A 17,848-nucleotide genomic window follows, 5' to 3' on the forward strand; every position below is an offset into this window, starting at 1 on the left:
ACTGGTGTGAAATTCAGGAAGGAGGTGTGACGCGCAACAGGTGGAGGTGAAGTGATTTTGGGCATCTGGACAACTACTGCAGATATTTTGAGTGAAACAGCTAAAAAGAGAGTGGAAATCAGACAAAGAGACTTGTGGTGGAATGAAGATGTTCAGTAAAGTGTAAGGAGAAAGGTTAGTGAAAAAGAATTGTAATATCAGAGAGATTATGAAAGTAGACAGAAGTACAAGGAGAGGTCAGGTGAAAGAAGTGGTGAAAGGACATATCATGAGGTGTAGATGAAGTTGAAAACTAAGGAAGGAGATAAGGACCTGTCCTGACGTGTACCAGACAGTGGAGAGAATATTCTGAGGAGCTGATGAATGAAGAAAACAAGAGAGAGGAAAAAGGCTGGATGAAATGGAGAACGTAAATCAGGAATTGCAAAGGATTTGAAGTGAGGACAGCTATGAAAAGGATGAAGAGTGGAAAAGCAGTTGGTCCAGTCCATCCCAGTGGTGGCATGGAAAAGTTTAAGAGAGATGGCAGTGGAGTTTTTAACCAGATTGTTTAATAAAATCTTGAAAAGTGACAGGATGCCTGAGGAGTGGACAAAAGGTGTACTGGTTCAGATTTTTAAGAACAAGGGTGGTGTGCAAAGACCCAGTAACTACAGAGTCATAAAGCTGATCAGCCACAGCATGAAGTTATGGGACACCGTTGTGGAAGCTAGGCATAAGTCCCATCCACACAGAGACGGGTTTAGGCATATCTGTAAAAGTTTTGTATCACATAGGAGTGTCACCCACACAGAACTGGCATTTCTGTGACAAAAACCACTGCTTTTTGAAAGACAAAGGCTATACACCCAACCGTTGGGCAGATAAATATAATGTCTTATCTTATTCGCCCAACCGTGATTGTGTATTTGACACGTTTTGTGCATCTAAACTACGTTTTTTACACCACTTTTTAAGGCTTTACTGCGGCATATGTTTGACACATTTAATGGCGCCGTCTTTAATTACTGCGAAAACACCGCAATGGATGAAAACAGACAGCATTTTGAATGGAAACCTGTTAACAACGACGAAACAGTTTTTGAACAAAATGCTGCATGTTGGCTGTAAGATAGTGTTAGTTTGACACTGTTACCTGGGTGTGATGAGCCAAACAGAACCACTTTAGATCACAGCTCCTCCGCAGGCTGTGAACCCTCCCACAGCCGGTGAGAAAATATCCGCCTTTTTTCCCTCCCGCGTTGAAACTGGAAGTAAGCTTACAAGCATGCGCATTGGTCAAATTTACTTTATTGACCCAACGGTTGGGCGTATAGCCACTCCGTTTTTGAAAACAGGTCCCAGAGTGAATAAATCTAAAAAATGTCTTCATGTGGACAAGCTATACAGAACTTTTCTGAAACCTCACTAACCTCAGCTTCTCATAATGAATGACATGTTGTTGTTAGCAGGGTACTTTAACATACTTATTTTTGTCTTTGTGGCTTCTTAATGCTTTGTGGTACATTCATTTATTTTCATCGCTAGCAGAATGCTGAAGAGACAAAGGATGGCTGTGGTGAATGCTGATTGTGAATAAAGGGATTGTTGTGACTAATTAAATAATTGCAGAAAAGACTTTCAGCTTTTTTTTTTTTTTCTCGTTGTTGGTGGAGGGACAAAGTGGTGGCTTCCATTGGCTCAGGCTGAGAAATGCACCCAGACCAAACAACATGAGACTTTTCTTTTTAAAATGCTGCATTTATTCACAAGTAATTTCCATGATAAGGAATTAACATACGAGGTCTATTAGAAAAGTATCCGACCTTATTATTTTTTTCAAAACCATATGGATTTGAATCATGTGTGATTGCGTCAGACAAGCTTGAACCCTCGTGCGCATGCGTGAGTTTTTCCACGCCTGTCGGTTGCATCATTCGCCTGTGAGCAGGCTTTGAGTGAGGAGTGGTCCAGCCCCCTCGGCGGATTTTCATTGTCAGGAAATGGCGGAATGATTTGGGCTTTTTTTCCATCAGAATTTTTTCAGAAACTGTTAGAGACTGGCAGCTGGAAACCATTAGAAAAATTTATTTGGCTTTCGGTGAAAATTTTACGGGCTTCACAGAGAATAAGGACTGTTACTACAGCTTTAAGGACGGCTTTAAGGACGCTCGGCACGCTGCGCCCCTGTGCCGCCATCGAGAGCCACAAACCACCGGATCATTTCTAAACGGATGGCTCTGTGGATCCGAGACCGTCGTGTGCATTTTCTCTGGTTATCACAAGAGCTGGACATCAGCCATTTTCCGGCAGATTTCACTTTTAACAAGAGATTTTGTCATGGAAAGCTGAGCGGAGGCTTCGCGCGTCACGACAGATTTGCCGATGGAGCGAGACAAAGGAACACCTCCGTTTTGGTCTCACAGGATGGCTTTGAGATGGCGTTCAGACAGCTGTCGGTGGTTTTTCCATCGAGTGATTATCCGAGAAATTGTGGATGTGCCTGGACATGCCAGAACATGTCCTGTGAGGCTTCATCACGGCATTGCTTTGCGCCATGCGGCACCGCCGTGATGCGCGGAATTCCTCCGCACGTCTGTCTCAGTGTGCCGAAAAAGTGCTGATGTCCACGTCTTTTCACAATTACTGTGCTAGTCAGATGATGTCCTGGATAAAACACAGCGTCCAGTTTGGAAATGAACGGCACATTCCACTGTTACAGGAGTTTTTGTCATGGAAAGAGGAGCGGAGGCTTCGCGCGTCGCGGCGGTGCCGCATGGCGCACAGCAACGCCGTTATGAAGCCTCACGGGACATGTTCTGGCATGTCCAGGCACATCCACAATTTCTCGGATAATCACTGGACGCCATCTCAAAGCCGTCCTGTGAGACCAAAACGGAGGTGGTTTTGTCTCGCTCCATCAGCAAATCGGTCGTGATGCGCAAAGCCTCCGCTCGGCTTTCCATGACAAAATCTCTTGTTAAAAGTGAAATCTGCCGGAAAATGGCTGATGTCCAGCTCTTGTGATAACCAGAGAAAGTGCACACGACAGTCTCAGATCCACAGAGCCATCCGTTTAGAAATGATCCGGTGGTTTGTGGCTCTCGATGGCGGCACGGAGCGCGGTGTGCCGAGTGTCCTTAAAGCCGTCCTTAAAGCTGTAGTAACAGTCCTTATTCTCTGTGAAGCCCGTAAAATTTTCACCGAAAGCCAGATAAATTTTTCTAATGGTTTCCAGCTGCCAGTCTCTAACAGTTTCTGAAAAAATTCTGATGGAAAAAAAGCCCAAATCATTCCGCCATTTCCTGACAATGAAAATCCGCCGAGGGGGTGGACCACTCCTCACTCAAAGCCTGCTCACAGGCGAATGACGCAACCGACAGGCGTGGAAAAACTCACGCATGCGCAAGAGGGTTCAAGCTTGTCTGACGCAATCACACGTGTTTCAAATCCATATAGCTTTTGAAAAAATAAAAAGGTTGGTTTCTTTTCTAATAGACCTCGTATTTCCAGATCTCATCTTCCAAATTAAGGCTGTCTGATGTGGATAACAGTTTTCATCATGATGAATCTGACTGAAAGGACACAACAGGTCAGATTAAAAGACTTTATATAGACTCTGTTTGCCACTGTATAAAGTTCTCACTTCTGCTGCTACATTGATAAACTCTTTACACTGGTTATGCATATACTCCACGTCTTCTGTTTTTTTGTGGAACAATTACAGCATCACATACAGCCCTGGCATATGTATAACAGCATTTTCAGGTCGTTTCACCTGGTTTTGTGTGGATGGAGATATTTATTGAAATTGTGCTGTTTATGGAGCACTTTTTGAAAATGACAAAGAAAAGATCATATCAGGAAAGTGTTGTTTCCGTGTGGACAAGGCCATAGAAAAGATCTGTGAGCAGCAACTTGGTTTCATGCTGAGAAAGAGTACTGCAGATGCAGTGTTTGCTCTGAGAGTGCTGATGGAGAAGTACAGAGAAGGTCACAAGGAGTTGCATTGTGTACTTGTGGATTTAGACATAGCTTAGGGCCCTGTCCCACTGGCGTTTAGGAGGATTTGCGGATGGAATGCGCACAAAAGTGGCCCACATCCGCCAAACAACCGCAATAACTGTGTAACATTCCTGTATGAGTCGGCCGCCATCCGAACACGTCCGTGATCATCTGCAGAGGCACGCATGTCCGCAGCCAGGATTTCTGAGCGGCTCAAAAATCCTGCTGCAGATGACATCCGTATCACTACCTGAACACATACTGAAGACATACGCAGGACATACACAACCAACGCGCTGCATATCCCCTGTCATCCGCTGATATCCGCAACCGACGGGTTGGCACGGCTTGGCGGCGGACCGGGACAGCGTGCAAAACAGATATGACGCGTGCCCAGCATGGCCACATCACGGTCGCAAACGGTATGTCGCGCATGTAGACAGAGTGGGAACGGATGAAGCGAGTGCATCATGGCCGCTGTGCCCCTCATGGGGGCGCCTCCGCGGTCGCCTTCACTTCTGTTCCCTGTTATATCCGCTTTTCTTCCTCATGTATTCGCTGATCCACCTTGGGACATTTGTCATTTCCGCCCACCTTTGTTGCGGACGCTCAGCTTTTGTCTCCTCATTTCATGCGCAAATCCTCCTAAACGCCAGTGGGACAGGGCCCTTAGAAGAGCTATGGTGCTGTATGAGGAAGTGTGGAGAGACAGAAGTATGTAAAAGCTTTTGCACCAAACTAAATGAACCAAACCAAAAAACAAACAACCAACAACAACAACAACAAAAAAAACAATTCAACAGTAGAGTTTATTTGGAACCAGATGGGTACAAAAGCAGGACAAGCTCTGGTTTAGTTGGTGGCTGGACCCAAATGTCAAATTATGACTTACTGACAAATATATAGTCTCATTTGTATTCCATAGCAATTCAAATGTGGTAATTAACTTGACGAATGCTAAATGGATTGGATTTTTTGTGAACACATTCCAGTAAGGCTGATATTCAAAGAGACTTACAAGGAAAAGTTGCACACTAGGAGCAATTAACCCTCTTAGCAGTGGTAATGTGGCTAAGATTATTGCTGTTCTTTGAACCCACACCCACATTTTCCCCAGTCCGTCCTATTGATGGATTGAACCTACAACCCTCTGATCACATAATCCCTTTGGATTGATGAAAAGGCAGTGAGTCTTCTGGTTTCTGGTTATGTTCTTCCTACAGGAGAAACGTTAACCTGGTTTAAATGATGGAGCGGTGCTGATATCATCCCCATATGGTTGCAGCTACATCATTCAAGTTTTTGTTGGCTGCTTAGATTTAGTTTGGATCTGCATGTTGATGTTTTTACAAATTTTATCGCCTTCCTGACACCACTGCAGATGTAAATGATGGGATGCAGCAACATGTCACTGGGCAAACTAATCTCTGGAACAAAAACAAGTACATTTTTTTAGCTGGTGCTTAAAAGTTTGAGTTGAAGTTACCGCTATCAGATCGAGATTCACGGTTCTAAATTTTGGGTACAAAGCAGCAGAAACCACTTCTCCAATTTAGCTGCAAGTGTAAAACCAACCAAGTCCAAAGTTTTCTACTACCACCAGGGGGCGCCACATCAATATCTTACAAAGTAGGCAGAGGAAAGCTGCTTGGTTGCCATGTCTGTCCTCTTCAGCCTGTTTTCAACAGGCCAGTCAGACCACTTTTTGCTGCCCAGACGTATAAAAAGACATGCAAGTGCTTCATCAATATTGTTTCTAGACCCCAAACCGTACGTAAATGTCAACAGTCATGAAAAACACATATTTACATAAGCTATTTTGTATTTATCACATACTTTAATTGAGGATTTACAGTTTTTGACATTTATGCATTTTACTCAAGCGGCATTGCAAACCTTTACAAATAATCTTATTAAAAATTTTGAATTAACTATCTAGGCAGAGCATTTAATTTATGTTTTAAACTGATTTTTAAAAAAAGTATGTTTCAGAGTGACAAAAAACAAGCAATCCAAATGAACAAAACCTACCATACAGCTAAATTAAACATGACGGGAAAAGAAACTGTATGTTATTGGATATTATCTGCAGAGAAAAAAAAAAGCTAGTGAATTTACTTGATTTAATGATGGACATCGGCTGTAAATGATCAGAATGTGTATTTACTTGTACTTGTACACATGTACAATTTTAAATCAAGTAAATTCACAGGTTTTTTACAATGTGTTCAATTTGTGCATTCTGTACACTGACAGATGAAATGTTTAGCAAAGTAATAATTAAAACTAGGACTGCAACCAGTCATATACGGGCCCTCGTTCGGCGCGGCCACCTACCCAGGCCAGTGTGTCCCCTTGTGACCAGATGTGGGCATGTGCATACAGGGAAATTTGAAGTGCATTGGACAAAATCCCTAGGAGGAGTTTGTTCAAATACGTGTGGAAATCACACCAAAATGACAGGAAAATTCAAAATGGTCGACTTCCTGTTTGGAGTAGACCAATGGTGCAAGAGACTTTTTTGTACGTCTATGCAATTCACAAGTGTACCAATTTTCATCTCCCTACTCCATAAAAAAAAAAAAAACCCTATGGGGAGGGGGTTTTGAAAGTTTCAAGGGGGCGCTATTGAGGCATTTTGCCCCGACCATGAGTGACCCCCCCTTGTAAGAGGTTGTCGTGTTTGACATGTGTATCAATTTTCATGATGATATGACAAAATTAAAGCCGTCAAAACAAAGAACGTAATTTCATGGCAAATGGTTGATATTCGGCACACCGCCACACGGGCGCCGTTACTCATAACTTCAAGGCGATCATCGCCTACATTCAGCAACTTGTTCTGCATGTTTTAGAAGTGGAATGAAGTTGACTGGATTAACTATGTGATATCAGGACCTGTTAAAGTAAAAATACGACATTTCCTATTACCACCGGGGGGCGCTATGGCAAAGGTGGGAAGTTAATATATGCAGACGTTCAGGGCCGAGCCTTCATCATGTCCAGAAAGTTTGAAGGATCTACGATTAAGTATGTGGGCGTGACAGCTGTTCGAAGTGAAACGGCGTGCTCCGAAAAGTTCGCCAAAGTTTGACGAACCCTAGCAGCCATGCCTTTTGACCTACAGAAATTCTTTTGAAGACTTTTGATCAGCATGGTGTCATGATGATGTGTACCAAATATGAAGACGATTGGATAAAATCCCTAGGACGAGTTCGTTCAAATGTAAGTCCTTCTTCTGGCCGACTTCCTGTCGACATTTCACCATGACGTTAAGAGACTTTTTTGTGCGCCGTAACATGGCAAATATGTGTGCCGCATTTTGTGAGGCTATGACGAAAAAAACCCTATGCGGATGGTTTTTTGAAAATTTCTCGGGGGCGCTATTTCGCTGCGACCATGTGCGCGATCCCCAAAATATCGAATTTCGGATCTGACCAGAGGACTTTGCAATGTTTGGTGAGTTTTTGAGCATGGGAAAGGGCCAAAATTTGGATTTTAAAAGTGCAAATAATAATAATAATAATAATAAATATAATTATAATAATAAACAGCGCAATTACAGTAGGGTCCTCGTAGGACTTTTTCCTACTTGGGCCCTAATAACCCAAAATGTAACTAAACAAATGTAGGGAAAGGTTTTTTACTGTGCTGCTCTGAAAATATCTGAAAATCTTCTGCAAGAGCACCAATAAGACAAAAAAAAAAATACTCTGGTAGCAGGAGAGGATTATGCAGCTCTAATCTGCCCCCTGCTGGGCACATGTAACCCTTCAGCTGCAATACTAAATTGCGAGCAAAAAATATTTGAACAAACACACACACGTCACATGGACTTGCCGTGATTGCTGTTACTGTTAACCTTAAGAATTGAAAATCTTTAGCTTTTCCTAAAACATGTAGCCGCTCCCTGAAGATTTACTGCGCCTTCAAGATTCTTTCATCCCGAAGCGTCCACGTAGGGATGTATTTGCCCTGCAACCTCTCCATCCTGCAACTGGAATCAACAGTGCTTTATAATATAAATGTCATAAAATACAGTTCTCTTTTTAAAAATATGCTTTATAACAAAATAACTTGAATAATTGTATATTTAATATTATAGCCAAACGCATGTGGACACCTGACCATCACACTGATGCATGATGTCAACTGTCAAAGGTGTGATCAAATATGGGAAATGTTTTGCATAAACAAAGGCTGACTGATAAATGCTGCTACACACAGAATTAGTTACTGCACCGTTCAAAGACTTCTAGTGTGTGTGTGTGTGTGTGTGTGTGTGTGTGTGTGTGTGTGTGTGTGTATATATATATATATATATATATATATATATATATATATATATATATATACACACACACACACACATAAATGTGTTTTAAAAATTATTATTTGAGTGTCAGTATTTAGTGTACCAGATTGCTTTAGGATGCAAGAAAAAGGTTATGGATTTTTTTTCCCTCCAATTATACTGAAAAAATTTAACATGATTTAAATATGTACTCAGTTGGCACATGATCAGAATGTATCCAAATAACAGAATATTTTTATGCGTCCAATTGAGAAACATAAGAAAATTCTGTTGTGATGTTGCAATGTACATATTTTAATTATGTAAATCCAGACTTTTTTTTAACAGCATAGGAGTTTGCCAAAAACACCCCCCATCCCCTTCACCTAAACTGAGATCCGCCCCTGTCAGAAGAGATGTAAGTAAAGTCATGTTTTTGTGAGCTATAGTGAAGTTATAACACTGAATTGATCAATCAAAATCACAAAAGACAGTTCATGTGATTCCGTTCAACTCAGTTTGAGTAAATCAAACATTATTTTGAACAACATAAACTCACTTGATTTAATCTTAAACTCTTCAACTCATTTGAAATCTTCTACACGTTTTTCTCACATTACTGCCCTTATATGAGTAAATTTAATCATCTAATCAGCAGCTTTCATGTTTTGGATCATGTGATCGTTTCAGGTAAAGTGCGCTCTGTGACGTCACTTCTGCGCCTCTTTTGGGCGCTGTTGTCCGTCTGCGGAACATCTCTCGTGAATGCGCACGTCGCGAGCCTGCGCGCGCGTCAGTCAGACAAAAAGGCGGCGGGTCTCCATCAGGGGGACGCACACGTCGTAACTCGCGTACGGTGAACACACACACACACACACACACACACACACACACACACCCCCGCGTGCTTGCTGACGGGCTGAGGACGGAGCACGTGCCGCTGGTTTTGGGGACGCGGCTTTAATGAGACTCTTTCGGCGCACTCTTTTGGAGGGGTTGACACTCTGACATGAGCGGCTCGGACTCGGACTGACGCGGGGCCATGGCGCGCCTGCTGAGCTGCGTGCTGCTCGGATACCTGACCTGGAACCTGCGGATATCGGACGCGCGTGGGGAGTACTGCCACGGCTGGCTGGACAGCAGCGGGAACTACCACGAGGGTTTCCACTGTCCGGAGGACTTCGACACCGCCGACGCCACCGTGTGCTGCGGCTCGTGCGCTCTGCGCTACTGCTGCGCGGCCGCGGACGCGCGGCTGGATCAGGGCGGCTGCACCAACGACCGCGAGGCGGACAGCACCGAGTACGCAGCGCGTGAGTCCACAGGCGCACATCACCCAGGTCAAAGGTCGGCGGCGGTGGTGGTGATGCCCTGCTCAGGGGCACTGCGGCAGGTCAATCGGAGCCGTCCGGAGAGATGGCACCGGACCGGAATGAAACCGAATTTGGCGTTCTGCAAAAACAAACGTGAACACTGTTTGAATTTTATGGCATTAAATTAAAAAAAAGGCGTTTTTATTTCAAATAAATAAATAAATATAATCTCAACGTGCAAACACTGAAAACTGATCTAAAACAAAAATGCTCTCAATAACCAAATTAACTAAACACTAAAATGCGTGCAATGGCTTTAAAATGAACCACCTGCCTGTAAAAGTGATTAGTGCTCATTTAAAAGTGTAATTAGATTTACAGCCAGTGTGACATGACATAATTATATATGAGATGCAAAATGTAGAACATTTCCATGTGTCTGCTTTAAAACATGCTAATGACAGAATAAAGATGAACATAAGCAGCAGTTCTGAGTGTCACCTTATTTTCAGAAATGAAACAGCTTAACTCAGTTATTGCACCGGTTTTTCTGCCCATCATTTGACTAACAGGTGTTTTTAATGTTAACATTTCTTTTCGCATTAAGTGACATATCCGGTGTCTGACACCTGTTTGTTCATTTGTTCGGATCTCGCTTCACTTTTTCTGCCTCAGAACTTAAACTAGAGGAGTTTTAATGAGTGTCACCAATTCAAAGGGGGAAATAAACAATTCAGGATGAAACACATTGATGACAAAACACATTTCAGATCACATTTGGAATAAATCACAATATTCAGGAACAACAGACAAAAAAACATTGTTGGACTGTCAAAGGCAGAAAAGTGAGCTCATTTTGGCAATTCTTATTTCAAAAATGGATTTAATCAACATTAATCACGTGAACCAGATATTAATATTTAATCTTCAGCTCCAGACTTTTGCCATCTTTTAATTTCCTGAGCAGCTGTGTGTGTCTGTAACTGGACAAACAAACAATCACAGATGTGCTAATTGCATTAAAACAGTTTTTATAAATAGTGCAGCAGATAACTGAAACAATCCTGCAAATGGTGAGAGAAGCAACAAATTCAGAACAAATACACCATAGACACTGCTCTCATGAGAGAAAAAAAAAACAATTGGCCATTTGAATTTTCAATAGGTGGCCAGGTAGGGGTCAATTGAAGATTTACACAGGGGTCAAAATTAAAAGATGCTCCAATCATGTTGAAACTATACTGCATTATTTGTCTGATCATAAAGATTCTAAAAAGGTATAGTTTGAACTATCTGTGACTGAATGTTCTGGAGTTATGGGGTAGAAACAGCAAGAATGGTGACAAAGGTCAGTTTCAGTTTGTACAGGGGTCAAAGGTTAAAGTTGCTCCAATTGTGGTAAAATGTGGTTCAAATTATTGGTTGAGCTAATAGGATTAATAAATGGAATAGTTTTGACTGTGTTGAGTGTTTGGTCTCCAAAGTAAAGGTCGACGTCCAATGGCTTCTACGACATGTGACATATGTTACTCTGTAACATGATAACTAAGCATGACCCATGGTGCAAACTATTCCTTTTTAGAACCCTAATAACTCAACCAATAATTTGCATCACTTTTCAAAATTAGAGAAACTTTAACTTTTGACCCCTGTACAAACTGAAATTGACCTTTGCCACCATTCTTGCTGCTTTTACCTCATAACATTCAGACACAGATAGTCCAAACTCTACCTTTTTGGAATCTCCGATCAAACAAATAATATGGTATAGTTTTCATTATGATTGGAGCATCTTTTAATTTTGACCCTTACCTGGCTGCCTAATTCAAATGACCTTTTTTTTTTTTCAAAAGAGTAATGTCTAAGGTGTATTTGTGCTGAAGTTGATGCTTCTATCACCATTTGCAGGATTCCTCTGTAAATATTCTGCTATCTGCTGCACTAAAAGTCTTTTTGCAGGAATGCATCTGTCAGACTGTTAAAGATGCAGAATTGATTCAGAGTCAGAAGCACCAGAACTCTGAGGTCTTTTCAGGAACAAAGTGCATCTTTAAGGCACAGTTGACTCTAAAGGCGTCTCCTCTGCCCACAGAGCCCGTCTATGTGCCCTTCTTGATGGTTGGCAGTATCTTCATCGCCTTTGTGATTGTCGGCTCGCTGGTTGCCGTCTACTGCTGCACGTGCCTGAGGCCCAAACAGCCCACTCAGCAGCCCATGCGCTTCTCCCTGCGCAGCTGCCAAGGTGAAACCATTCCCATGATCCTCACCGCGGCACCGCCGAGCCTGCGCGCCCCATCGAGACAGTCCAGCACGGCCACCACAAGCTCCAGCTCGGCAGGAGGCGGCGGCTCCGTGCGGAGGTTCTCTCTCGGAGGTCAGCAGCAGCAGCAGCACGGCTGCCTGGTGTCTGTCACAGTCTCATCCGCTGGCACCCCCACCCAGACTGCACTGCCGCCTCCCCCCTACACATCACCACCAGCGCCCGCAGCAGGACCCATCCAGCATCCCCCTCCCTCCAGCCACACCCACACACAGCTGCAGCTCCACCAGCCCTCCATGCCCCCTCACCTCCAGCAGGGCGCCGGCTTCCTGCTGCCCCAGCAGTACTTCTTCCCACTGCAGCCTGAAGCATTCACACCGGCCAAGGGCTTCGCAGACTTTGGACAAAGCTGACGGGGAAACGCAGGGATTACAAGATTTGGAGATGATGGGAGGCAGGATGAAGAAATGAGCTGCAGCACAGCCGGAGGTGGAAGGCATCGGCTGGACTGAACGGCATCAAGAGCAACGGGAAGTGTGCCTGAAGACGTTTTCTTCCATTGCACAGCCATATTCAATCATATGCACTTCTGAATTTTTTTTTTAATTTTTTAAAATACTGTGCCTCTTTACCTTCAAGTTTTTTTTTTTTTTAAACTGACAGATGACACTTACATGTGGACTGTTTTTTTTTTGTACAATCTCAGTGACCTCTTGAAGAAAAGAGGATATTACAGATTTTTTTTGTGGGATTAAATGTGAGCCTGACTGCTTTTACAGCCTGTTGTTCAGGCATTAAATTGAGGTTGTCACAGCGATTCCCAAAATTATGACAAATAAATCTTTGTCTCACTACTTTCTGCACACTGATTAAAATATCAATGACATGTGCCATTCGACACCCCCCCGAATAAAAAGTGTCCAAAGTGCAGTCCCCCCTCCATCTCTGACAACCAAAAAAGAAAAAAAAAAAGGAAACTGGAGCGACCGAGCGTGCACGCCAGCTCTCTACCTGTCACTCATTCTTGTGCCAGACTTCCCGGCAGGAATACGGCGCTGAGATCCGTCATTGTCATTGTTCAACCAGCATGTAGCGGTCACGGTGTCAAAAACAACTCGCCACAGAAATCCAGGTTGTGGCTGCAGCAGCAAATATGGAAAAAACATGTCGTTGTTGACTAAATGAAAGCACTGAATTTGAGTAAAACAATAATGTGTCCACACTCGGTCCAACATTTAACAGGTTCCAACAGATGTTATGTTTCACAGACAACGTTCATCAACATGACAAACGTTCCATATTAATGAAATCCTTTGGCAGAACTCACGAGGCACTACCACGTCTCGTCATAATTTAAACATTTTATCTGTCGGACATTTCTGCAAACTGAAACAGTAAAACACCCCCCCGGTCTGTAACTTAAATCACTGCTGTAGCGTGAGCTGGAAGACAGAAAGATGATTTAAATCACTATTATGTGGAAATTGTGTATCCAAGGAATATGGCTACGTCGAACTAAGTAACAGACGTGTATCTCGATTAAAGTACGTTGTGGAACACCTGCTGCTGCTCCTCAGCGTGACGGAATGCAGTTTAACAAGTATAAGTCACACGTGCGGGAAAAAACGTCTGTTTAAAAAAACAGCGGATGTACGGACATCACAGAAGACCAACAGCAAACGTAAAATACACTTGTTGCAAAGGTTATAAAACAGATATTTGAGTCATACCGGTCAGATAATTATGTCAAATCAACAGAAACACTTAACTTTAATAGAATAGTTGACACGCGTACAAAGAAGCACAAAGGATGATTTAATTTGTAGTCCTATTGTCCTATAACGATGTGGGCCTGAGTTGAAGCAGTCAAGTCCAGTATGTGAACCAGTCGTTTATTTCTGGGATTACGACTGAAATACTGATGACTTGGACTTGGACTCCAGGATGGACTGTATTCACATTTAGAAGTTGGAAACAAGGACACAGGTTTTTTTTTTTTTTTTTTTTAATGGTAACGGGCCAAAATTTGGTATAAAGTATTGATGGCTGTTAGTTTAATACTGCAATAAGAACTTTACGCCAACTCTTCTTTAGTGTCTTGGACTCAAACACTGGGGACTCTGACTCCAGGTTTAGTGACGAGGCCGATGTGTGCTATAACAAATAATACACAGATGCTAAAGTGGAGCACTGCGCTCGAACAGCACAAACCTCCACTAACACAAGTTTCCAATTCCACTTTTTACATTGTAAAAGGTCAAAATCCTATTAGAAGTGGCTTCTCATAAGATAAATTAAATGTGATCAAATGTCAGGAGTATGTACAACCCCTGGCAAAAATTATGGAATCACCGGCCTCAGAGGATGTTCATTCAGTTGTTTAATTTTGTAGAAAAAACGCAGATCACAGACATGACACAAAACTAAAGTCATTTCAAATGGCAACTTTCTGGCTTTAACACTATAAGAAATCAAGAAAAAAAGATTGTGGCAGTCAGTAACGGTTACTTTTTTAGACCAAGCAGAGGAAAAAAATGTGGAATCACTCAATTCTGAAGAAAAAAAATTATGGAATCACCCTGTAAATTTTCATCCCCCAAATTAACACCTGCATCAAAACAGATCTGCTCATTGACATTGACCCTATGCCATGACATTGACCCTATGTGTCTTTTTGCAAGGAATGTTTTTGCAGTTTTTGCTCTATGGCAAGATGCATTATCATCTTGAAAAATGATTTCATCATCCCCAAACATCCTTTCAATTGTCCAAAATATCAACATAAACTTGTGCATTTATTGATGATGTAATGACAGCCATCTCCCCAGTGCCTTTACCTGACATGCAGCCCCATATCATCAATGACTGTGGAAATTTACATGTTCTCTTCAGGCAGTCATCTTTATAAATCTCATTGGAAAGGCACCAAACAAAAGTTCCAGCATCATCACCTTGCCCAATGCAGATTCGGGATTCATCACTGAATATGACTTTCATCCAGTCATCCACAGTCCACAATTGCTTTTCCTTAGCCCATTGTAACCTTGTTTTTTTCTATTTAGGTGTTAATGATGCCTTTCGTTTAGCTTTTCTGTATGTAAATCCCATTTCCATTAGGCGGTTTCTTAGTTCGGTCACAGACGTTGACTCCAGTTTCCTCCCATTCGTTCCTCATTTGTTTTGTTGTACATTTTTCGATTTTTAGAGACATATTGCTTTAAGTTTTCTGTCTTGACGCTTTGATGTCTTCCTTGGTCTACCAGTATGTTTGCCTTTAACAACTTTCCCATGTTGTTTGTATTTGGTCCAGAGTTTAGACATAGCTGACTGTGAACAACCAACATCTTTTGCAACATTGCGTGATGATTTACTCTCTTTTAAGAGTTTGATAATCCTCTACTTTGTTTCAATTGACATCTCTCATGTTGGAGCCATGATTCATGTCAGTCCACTTGGTGCAACAGCTCTCCAAGGTGTGTTCACTCCTTTTTAGATGCAGACTAACGAGCAGATCTGATATGATGCAGGTGTTAGTTTTGGGGATGAAAATTTACAGGGTGATTCCATAATTTTTTCCTCAGAATTGAGTGATTCCATATTTTTTTCCTCTGCTTGGTCTAAAAAAGTAACCGTTACTGACTGCCACAATCTTTTTTTCTTGATTTCTTATAGTGTTTCTTAAAGCCAGAAAGTTGCCATTTGAAATGACTTTAGTTTTGTGTCATGTCTGTGATCTGCTTTTTTTCTACAAAATTAAACAACTGAATGAACATCCTCCGAGGCCGGTGATTCCATAATTTTTGCCAGGGGTTGTATTTAGTTCATGCACTTGAATCACAGTGTTTTTTGTCATTGCTTTTTGGCACTTGGTTTTTGACTAATAACTGGAAGACACAGACATAAAATTGGAACCTCCATCCAATTTTGGTGTTGTAGGCAATTCCAAAACAGAAAAATGACAGTGACTGAGGCACTTTAGATTGAGAATTAATGTAAAAATGTAGACCCAATGGGCTTTTCAATATTAAATTCAAATGTCCACAAAATCCACAATCCAGACCAGATCTGGATCAAACTTTGTCAGGTGATAGTGACTGCCAGTCTGCACCTCAGTGTCAAATATGAGAGTGACCGGGGCATGTCTGATTAAGATATAATGTAAAATATACATTAAATGGGGCTTTCAAAGTAAAATTTAAACGGCCACAAAATCTGTAATCTGGATCAGATCCTGATCAAACTTTGTCAGTCGACAAAGAGTACCAACCTACAAAATGTTCTCAAAAAGAAATTTGATCTCGACGTTTCTGAATTTTTAAAAATCGGTTAAATGTTGATAGATTTTTCCAATTTCTCAAGTTTTTCTCCTGACTTTGACCTTAAAATTGAATCTGTTCATGCCATCAGGATATGAATCCTCTTTAAAAAAAAAAAAAAAAAATACACAATGATATATGAAAAATTGTGGGTTACAGGCTGTTCACAAAACCAAATGGGTGAAAACATAACCTCCTCAAACTTTGTTGGTGGAATAAAAATGTCAGCCTCCGGTGTATTAGTCAACCCTGGTAACAGTGAGGTAACGATGTTGAGTATAGTCAGACGCCAAACGTCGAAATTATGTAACACTTTCATCTGTGCTAAATGATCAGCTCCCACTTAAATATGAGTGATTTTCAGTAGTTTAATTTTGTCCCAACTTCAAAATTAACGTTTTCATGCCACTGTGTCTAAAGTTGGTTTGGCTCCATCCAGACCTGGCAGATTGTTGGTTGCTGGTAGATGTCCTACTCTCAAGCTGCACTTTGGTCTCACATACAGTCAGCTAAGCATCTCCATCCTAACAAAATAAGTTTTGTATTTATTGTGGTGTGTTTGTCCTGCGTGCAGACTCATGTTTTTCCTGCCTTTTCCTGTTTGGGTTCTCATTGCGCTGGACGTCCTGTTTGTTGCCACACACGCTCGAGATTGCCTAACGATTACATGTAGCAAAACAAAATCAGGCCCTCGGAGAGCATAACACCCGCGCATTACATGACACCGTTCACGCAAATGAATTCTTTGTGATTCAGTGATACCATCATATGCTTCTGTGTGGCCTCGATGTTTGACCGTCTCCTCTTCCACCGCCTTTAATCCTTATTGTTTGCAACACAAATTAAAAGCTAAAGACCTTGAGGTTGAGCTTTCAAGGTCACCCGAGGTTAAAGGTCATGACATTAATAAAAAAAAAAGTGATGTATTTTAGTGTTTAATACCCATAGGTGTGACCTTCCTGATGGAACTCCACATCACATGGGAAACGGCTGCATGTGGTCTTGAACCGGGAACCTTCAGTTTCTGTTCATTTTAGCCACTTGTCCAACTGCGAACTTTGGCCCAAATCAGGAAAACAATAGTCCAGCATGTGCTACGACACATGCACGTAAAGGACACCACAAATGTGTAAAAAGACAAAAAATAATGAGCAGGGACGTTCGCTTGATTCCTCCATGTTTGTAGAGTTTATTTCAGTAGTCCTTCATGGCAGTAAGAGACGACACAAGTTTGCAGTCCCAACATGCAGAACAATCACTTGAACAAAACAAGGAAAAGAAACAAACGTCACAACTGAAAGTTAAAGGTGCAGTGCTTTCATTTGAAAAGTCATCAAAGTAGTACAGTTAACATGTTAGAGAACAGTTCGTGGTTTCCATTCATGCAGCTCACGACTTTCACAGACGTCTTTAAAGTTGAAGAAAAAAAAGCAACAGTCCAAAAGCCTTTCACCATGGCAGCGACGACAACAACAACATCCACAGAAACTCAGCCAAAAAGAAAACAAAAGCTTTTTTTCCTGTGACAAAACTACACCACGCGAAAAAGAAAAAGTTACAAACGTGTTCAAATCATACATCAGAACCCAGAGATGTACTGCTGGAAAGTTACAACGGCTACTTAGCCGAAAACACGTAGCCACGCTGCACGCCCTGTCCCGCACACATGGGCAGTACACCG

General features: G+C 41.9%; 1 protein-coding gene across 1 annotated transcript; it reads left to right on the plus strand.

Annotated features, from left to right (window-relative positions):
- Nucleotides 1-9,249: 9,249 nt before the first annotated feature.
- shisa3 (shisa family member 3) lies at nucleotides 9,250-12,702 on the plus strand. The gene is made up of 2 exons (XM_034181943.1): nucleotides 9,250-9,591; nucleotides 11,684-12,702. The coding sequence occupies exons 1-2, from the start codon at nucleotides 9,321-9,323 to the stop codon at nucleotides 12,262-12,264; spliced, it is 852 nt and encodes a 283-aa protein (XP_034037834.1). The 5' UTR covers nucleotides 9,250-9,320; the 3' UTR covers nucleotides 12,265-12,702.
- Nucleotides 12,703-17,848: the final 5,146 nt, after the last annotated feature.

The sequence above is a fragment of the Thalassophryne amazonica genome, chromosome 11 (assembly GCF_902500255.1).
Source record: "Thalassophryne amazonica chromosome 11, fThaAma1.1, whole genome shotgun sequence".
In the NCBI taxonomy this organism is placed as follows: domain Eukaryota; kingdom Metazoa; phylum Chordata; class Actinopteri; order Batrachoidiformes; family Batrachoididae; genus Thalassophryne; species Thalassophryne amazonica.

What these genes read in the sequence shown, in the direction of transcription:
- shisa3 (XM_034181943.1), top strand. Translation starts at nt 9,321, where the DNA reads ATGGCGCGCCTGCTGAGCTGCGTGCTGCTCGGATACCTGACCTGGAAC. An exon ending in CAGCACCGAGTACGCAGCGC is followed by an intron (nt 9,592 to 11,683) that starts GTGAGTCCACAG and finishes CTCTGCCCACAG; the next exon opens with AGCCCGTCTATGTGCCCTTC.